This window comes from Montipora foliosa, chromosome 1 (genome assembly GCF_036669935.1).
Source record: "Montipora foliosa isolate CH-2021 chromosome 1, ASM3666993v2, whole genome shotgun sequence".
Classification (NCBI taxonomy): domain Eukaryota; kingdom Metazoa; phylum Cnidaria; class Anthozoa; order Scleractinia; family Acroporidae; genus Montipora; species Montipora foliosa.
The window spans coordinates 28,696,267-28,703,766 of record NC_090869.1 but is presented as its reverse complement, the minus strand read 5'-3'; the positions used below and the strand labels follow the sequence as shown (position 1 = coordinate 28,703,766).

The 7,500-nt window shown below is 40.0% G+C and overlaps 1 protein-coding gene across 1 annotated transcript in view; it reads right to left on the bottom strand.

The window, feature by feature from the left end:
* Nucleotides 1-2,577: 2,577 nt before the first annotated feature.
* Nucleotides 2,578-7,500, bottom strand: part of LOC137996071 (mucin-like protein) — an 86,200-nt gene continuing 81,277 nt past the window's right edge. Inside the window, exon 21 of the mRNA XM_068841508.1 lies at nucleotides 2,578-3,706. Coding sequence (XP_068697609.1) covers nucleotides 3,592-3,706 — 115 coding nt within the window. The 3' untranslated portion in view covers nucleotides 2,578-3,591. The remainder of the gene's footprint in view (nucleotides 3,707-7,500) is intronic.

Here is a 7,500-nt window from a genome sequence, read left to right as displayed (position 1 = left end):
ATTGATTTAATGACTTTGATGATATAGGCAAATTTGTTCTACAATAATACTCAAATACCATTATAGTCCTTATAGTTTACTCCTTGAGCCACCAGCTTCAACTTTGATACTTTGTTCTAAAAGCCAAAGCAATGCAAAGCAAAGCATGGTGGAGGTGATGATTAATCACTTGTTTTGGTTCAAATGAAGAAAAAGAAAGTCAAACTTATAATAGCACTTTAACCCTTTCACCCCTAAACCGGCCATACTTAGCATTTTACTCTGTCTAACACCAGACAATTTTACTTGTCAATGGGGAATCCCCAGGAGTCAATGGCTTAATCACTCACTAAAAAATGTCCCAATAAAATATTATGTTCCACTAACGACCAAAACTGTACTAATAATTTGAATTACAGCTAAGGTCTGTCAAATTTCCATCTGAGTTACCTGACAGCTCTTACAGTACTTCTCAACATAAAGAAAATAAATTCTGTGGACTTAAACATTCCCAAATAGAAATGCTGTATATTCCAAATATCGTTACGTAAACTCTTCAAGATTTACACTGTACCTGCTTCAGGAACTTCAAATCAATGAATATTTGGAATAATTTTCCTGGACTCCTGCAAACTATGTGCACTTTTTAATGGTTTGTCCTTTAAAAGTTACAGTCTCAGAAATAATAATGCAAATACAACTGAGGCTGTTTTGCCTTATCTACAAGACAAGACAACAATATCCTTTATTCAAACACAATCAATATTAAAGCAATAATACATTCTTGTGCTAGCTATAATAAAGATACACTACAGGAAATAAAAGCTTAAAACTAACTATGTGACAGACATAGGATATCTACACATAACGGAACAACTATCCACTGTCAACCATACTTGACTCAAAACAGAATTTCCTTGATCAAACAACACATGACAGTCCCCTAAAACCAAAATTACATCATTAATGCTTCCAGAAAACAATAGTCTAAAAAAACCTGAATCTATAGATACCTATATACCGGTACATCTGTACCTACACGTCTGTTCTTCCAAAAATTATTTTAACTAACATGGATTTCGATTTTGATTTTGAACTCAAATTAATTGCAAATCCATAACTTGGTAACTACATGTACTTGAACGCAAGGATCGTTAAGTTGTGACTGCTAAAAAGTATAATAACTTAGACATTCACCAGAAAAGGGAATATAAATGACCTTAAAAGCAGCTATTTAAAATATTTGATACTAGGGTTACGTTCCCAATGAGACAATCACAGTCAAAATCAAGTTCATATCTGATCGAATCATTGATCATTCATGTAGAGGTGCCGATCGTAAGGTGTAACGCAGAAAAAAATAACCTTCACGTTGAACAATATTACCATTTCCGTGCCACCTGGTACAAGCCAATTCACACATGAACGGAAACCTTAGGAATCCTTCTTTCTGTACATTACAGTAACTTTTTGTACCCGGTGGCAACAAACTTTCCACATCAAAAATTGCGTAAAAAACTCACCTGTTTCGCAGCTCTTTTCCCACGAAGTAAAATTTTCCAGGAGCAAATTTTCCGAGGATGCTCGTTGGATTGGACTTTTAAACGATTTACACAACATAGACGTTCTCTAAGAATACATTCCACTTGAAACTGGCGTTAAAACTAGCCTTGATCGCTCTAAAAAGAACGGAAACCAACAAGCTACCGATTCTCAAAAGGCAGCCATTTTTCTGTTCTCCTCGGGAGTGCTTTTTTCACGAGAGCCAATGATCGTCCCGGAAACGCATCACGTGACATATCGCGCGACTCATGCGCAGACATTTTTCGCCAGTGAAGTCGTTGGTGGCTTTGACTATTGACGCATGCGTTGTATTTCTAAATATACGACAAGATGGCGTCCGGTAATTGTTTTGGTTCATGCGTCATCCCTGTGTCAATATTTGTGTCGTCCATGTAAATGCGGTATAAAATTGACAACTCGTACCAGAATGAAACTCGTACCGGTATCATGTAAACACCCCCTAACTGCGGGATGCCGAGGCATTTTGTAATGATCGAGGCATATCCCTAGTATTGAAAGATTCCGCTAACGCCAAACCTCTAGTTTGGCGTCTAATTTGTCAATTTTACCAAGAAAGTTCTTTTTATTATTTTGCCTTTCATCATATGATATAAAAATACCTAAGGCAAGAACCGGTTCTTTGGGCCATTTAAACCCAAATGGTTTTTCTTCGCTATCATGTCAAGGGCCAAGCCACAAAGCTTTGGTTTTAGAGGTATTTAAACGTAAGCCAGAGAAATTCCCAAAGAAGTCTAATACATCGATTGCCTTTTCAAAAGAGTGGATTCATCGGTTCCTTTGATGCACCGTGATCCTCCTTTTTCGGATCATCCCAAGGACAGAGAAAAACTCTGACTAGGGTGGAAATTGAACCCACGACCTTCGGGTTAGATCTCCGCCGCTCTACCGACTGAGCTACAAGGTCAGACGGAAGCTGGCCGCGGGAACTGAAGATGTTAAAGTCACGACACTGAAGTCCTTCTTATGAAAATCACTGAGTCTAGTTTATATGAAAACTAGAACTTAAGCTCGTTTTGTTGAATGTTTGAATGGATGTTTATTTGCCACACAATAATATTACAAAGAATCAATAATAAGAGTAAAGTCATTAATATAAGAGTCAAGTCATTGATATATAAAAAATCAAAAAGCCACTGTCGTTACTCGTGGATATGAAAGTTACCGCGATTGTTTGAAATTGACAGGCTGAAGTTTCCTTTATGGATTAGTCAGTGTGACATATAACAGCTGGATAATAGAAAATATACTGCAAAGGTTGGTCAAGACAACGTGAACATAGGCGTTGTTGCAATATTTCGGTTGGCCAAGACCAGCCTTCTTCAGGTTTATTGAATGGATAAATGGATAATGGATAATGGTTAGCCTGCAGGCAGGCTCTTTTGTAGCCGCGAGAGGATTGGGGCCCGCCCCAATCCACTCGGGGCTACGAAAGAGCCTGTTCACAGGCTAGAAAATGGTGTAACAGCACAGGGAGCTCTCATATGCAACTAGATACCTAAAATAATGCATTATGTGAGGTGATCCCCTTTGCTGGAATTTCAGCTACGTAACTGCTGCCTTTGGGCGAGCCTGCAGTGTAGTGATTTCCGGCGAAATAGGACGATGTGATGTCAAATGCATAACGTGGGGTGTGACGTGATTCGCACATGCTCAATAGAAAATCAAACGGTTGCTCGCAGTGGTTTCTCTCTCGGGAAGCGCAGGAGAAACCAACTGCTCGCAAGCTACTAACAGCATGACCTTTGTTAAAGAAAAAGCAAATGCCCCGGCAAACCTAGCGTCCCTCAATGAGGCTATAAACTCATGAAATGTTCATGTAAAATGACGTAGGCAATGATGAATCGCGTCATATATGTTCAATCTTTCGTTTTTTGATACTTTAAACGGAAAATAGCTGGAATTTTTTTTAATAAACCGTTTAAGTCGAAAAATGTGAAAGGATAAAGAACTTTGCCGTTTTGTAAGGAAATTTCAAATCCTTAGTTTCTTGTTTTTTAAACCATTTCTTTGAAAAAGTGGCGAATTAATTTACAAGGTCGACTCTTCAAATACGGTTTTCGTCGCATGGACTTGCCGTGGAGTTCTTGGAAGGTAATCTTCATCAACTGGTAGAATCACAGCCTTGGCGCGATTCTTTTTTACACTAAAAATAAAGGAGAAAAGAACATACAAGTTGAGCAAGGATCCGCGTAACAAAACAGACGCATTGGATCCTGGTGAAGGATCCAATCAGCAACATAAATGTTATAAAAAGCACGGCTGTTACAACGAAGGAATATATCATTGCGTTCGTGGAGAACGCATTCTAATTGTGTCAGTTACGCGGAATGTCCCTCGGGTACAGATCGTGATGCCATACCATTTCATCGTTTGGATGCCATCTTGTTCTGGCACAAATAACTTTGATCTCATGTGATTGTATGACGACTTGCCCAAGAAAAGTCAAGTCCTGTTGGACGGGGTTACTACCTGGATGGGTGACCGTTCGGCAATATCCCGAGGTTTACAAGCTGGGCAGTCAGGCTGTTTGGCTATCCAGCAAAAAAGGCTACCGTAACTGTTATCCCACATACCTGACATTGCGTGTATTCCATAAATGTTTTTAATAAAATTATTAGCAACAAGTTAACAGTCAAAATACTTAGTGTGATACCTTAATTACTGAACAAATACTAGAAAAGGGTACAAAAAAATTCTCCCCACAATGTACTACTTTAAAATACTCCGTCGATGACAAAACAGGAATCGGATGCACCTAACTTATCTTTCGAAAGGCACTGCCTTTCTTTATCAGGGTTTCAGTTAATAGTATTGACGCCGGTTTACAGAGACACTAAAATATGAATAGTGATATGTCGTGTAATATGATACCGTAATGAAGAAAAGGAATTAATTTAACGGACTTAACAGATGCGGTTTATTATTAATAAATACTAAAATACTTATAATAACAACAATAGAAACGATAAAAACTAAAATGATATAATGCTAAAGAAATATATTGGAAAAGAATGGACTACATTTCATCTTTCTTAGTAAGACCTAAAGTTTCAAGGGTGTTACCTGACTAAACAGCGACCCACTCTTTCTGTCATTTCACGACAAATGGCAAAACCTCCTCTGTCAAACGACAACGGTTAACCCGCCACTCACAGAACAGTTCAAAAAAGCGATTTCTGTGTCACTACTCCCTTACTCATTACATGAACAGCAATTCAAAAACGTTATCGTCATGGTACAATGCAAACGTTGCCATAGACAATACATTGGAGAAACCAAACGAAGACTCAAAGACCGTTTTAACTAACACCGCAGACCAGTCGACAAACCTACCAACGTCTCCAAGCCTACCACAGTTCCTCACTTATGATCAAACCGCCAACGACATTTCACTTACTCCACTTCAACTCATTCGTTCCAATCGAGATCGTACGGCAACGCAAGCAAAAGTACACCCTATAAACACCGCTAACACACAAAAAAGATGAGATTTAGTGGTCATCAATCGTGCCTCCCACCTCAGTGACCCGGGTTCAACTCTGGTTCGGGTCGTATGTGGGCTGAGTTTCAGTCGATCTCAATCGGACTCCGAGGGTTTTTCTCAAGGTACTCCGGTTTTCCTCCCTCCTCAAAATCGACTCCCGGCCCATTCCATCAGGCTGTGGTGCTATGCTCCGAGGTCATACATGGGTCGTGTTCAGGGGCTGAGCGCCTAGCCGGTAGCACAGCTCCTTCGGTCCGACCTCGCTGAGCTGCGCCCTTAGTAATTCAGTCTCCGACTGCGAGTAAGGGCGATTGGCAGGTCAGATATTATGTATTATTTACCATTATATCATTTCAGTTTATTATATTGTACCGCATAACTTAAAGGCCCAGTAATACGGGCAACATTTTTCGTGCAACTTGTCGCGCAACAATGTTGCGTTGCAAGTTGAGATGGTTTGTTGCGCGTATTACCATCTTCTTGCGCAACAAATTTTGATCTTGTAAAAGTAGACGTAGCTTTTACTTTTTGCAACATAGAAATTTGTTGCGCTAGAAGGTGGTAATACGCGCAACAAACCATCTCAACTTGCAACTCAACATTGTTGCGCGACAAGTTGCACGAAAATGTTGCCCATATTACTGGGCCTTAAGGCCGGGCCTTCACAGACGAAACAAGTTGTTATCGATAACTAGTCGTTTTTACTTGCCGATATCAAAAAGTTATCGATGAAAAAACATCGTGTGTGTGAATCAAGTTATCGACTACAAAAGGCGAAAAATCAAGCCCTCGACAACAAAGTAGTTTTCCTTTTCAAAAGGAAAACTACATTTATCAATGACAAACTTGCCCGTTTTGTTATCGACAACTGCCTTTCTCCCGTCTGTAAACAAGTTATCTATTTTGCAGACAGCGGGCTCCCCAAGCTAAGTGTGAGCGAAAGCCAACACGGCCGATAAAAGACCTAAGATAAAAGACCTAAGAAAACTAGACGATCTATGAGCGTAGACTGGGTTACCTGTGGTACGTGTTACACAAAACCAGATGGGGTGGGTGTGGTATTGAACTGCAGCGTTCCAGTTAATTTCATCAAGTGGGGGGTCATGTAGACCATTTAAAGGGTCACTCAGACGTCCTGCTAGCAGTGGCCCTTTGGCTCACACGTTGAATTATTTTGTAATGTCCTGTTCCGTTTTGAGGTAGCTTTGGTAATAAATTCAGTTCAAAGATAACAAAACTAGCCCGCAAGCAGGCTATAACAAAACACGCTCTTGATGTAAAACTCACTCGTTTCTTCTCTAAGTTAAATAGTTTGCAAAAAAACTAACCATCCAATTGCTATGACGGACGTTTTCCCCCATGTCATACATGTCTTGCAGTTGCACTAAGCAAACGTTTATTCCACACACTAAAGAAGGACTAAACATGTTGTTTCCGCTTCATAATATGTACTTATTAACTGAGTGGGAGGGCTGGACGGGAAAATATTTGGTCCGAGCTCATGGTGTACGGACCGAGCACAGCGAGGTCCGTGCTCCATGACCGAGGGCTAAATTTTTTTCCTGTCCGGCCCGACCTAAACTCAGTCAATAAGCATTTTATATGGGCTTTTTACACTATTCATGAGCACTCAGTGTATGAAGTTTGGACAAAATAAAAAACAAAAATGTGCACAGAAAATCTAATATGTTGTTTGCATTTGCTTTTCTGGCTGTAACGTGAAAGCATGTGGCATCATGGGATAGCTGTGGACCCAGGTCTTCTCGGAAATGTCACGCAATGGCGTGACAGTGTGAATAGACAATCACTTTGAGAACTTCGCAGCGATTTTACAAATATTTCGCCTTTTACGCTCTCGTGCGACCGAAGTTTTCTTTCTTAGACTAGTATTTATCGTTTTTCAAGGTCTATTTCGCCTCAGAAAAGACATCAGCTGCAAACGTTTGTTTAGTTATATTAGTTATGTTGAATTGAGTACGTTTACCTGATCTAAATTTAACTAATGTAGCTTTTTTTATTGCTGACAGTTGTAAGCTAAGATCGGATAAAAGTAACGCAAGCTTCTAAGAGTGCACCTCATGATCTCGAAAACGAGCATGGTGACCCCCCTTTTTTTTGTTTTTGCCTTTGTGACAAAAGTAGATCATTACCTTTCTGCGTGGCAAGTTTAAAAAAGATCTGTACGTGGGAACTTTTTGGGCGCGAACGTCCTTAAAAGCGACGAAATCGGCCTCACGGGCCGGCGCGCACTTTTGTCGATCGAGTGAACAAACTACCGCCTGAGGTCGCTCTAAGGGCTCCCCTTGCTGTTGTTGATGGGTTGAAATGAAAGTTTAATCTTTGTCAATTGATTCTGAAGTGAAATTGTAACCATGGAAACATTTTATTAAGGAATATTTGACTCAATTTGGTGGGCTTCTCAGAATGGAGTGTGCAGCCTTGGGATTTTGTAA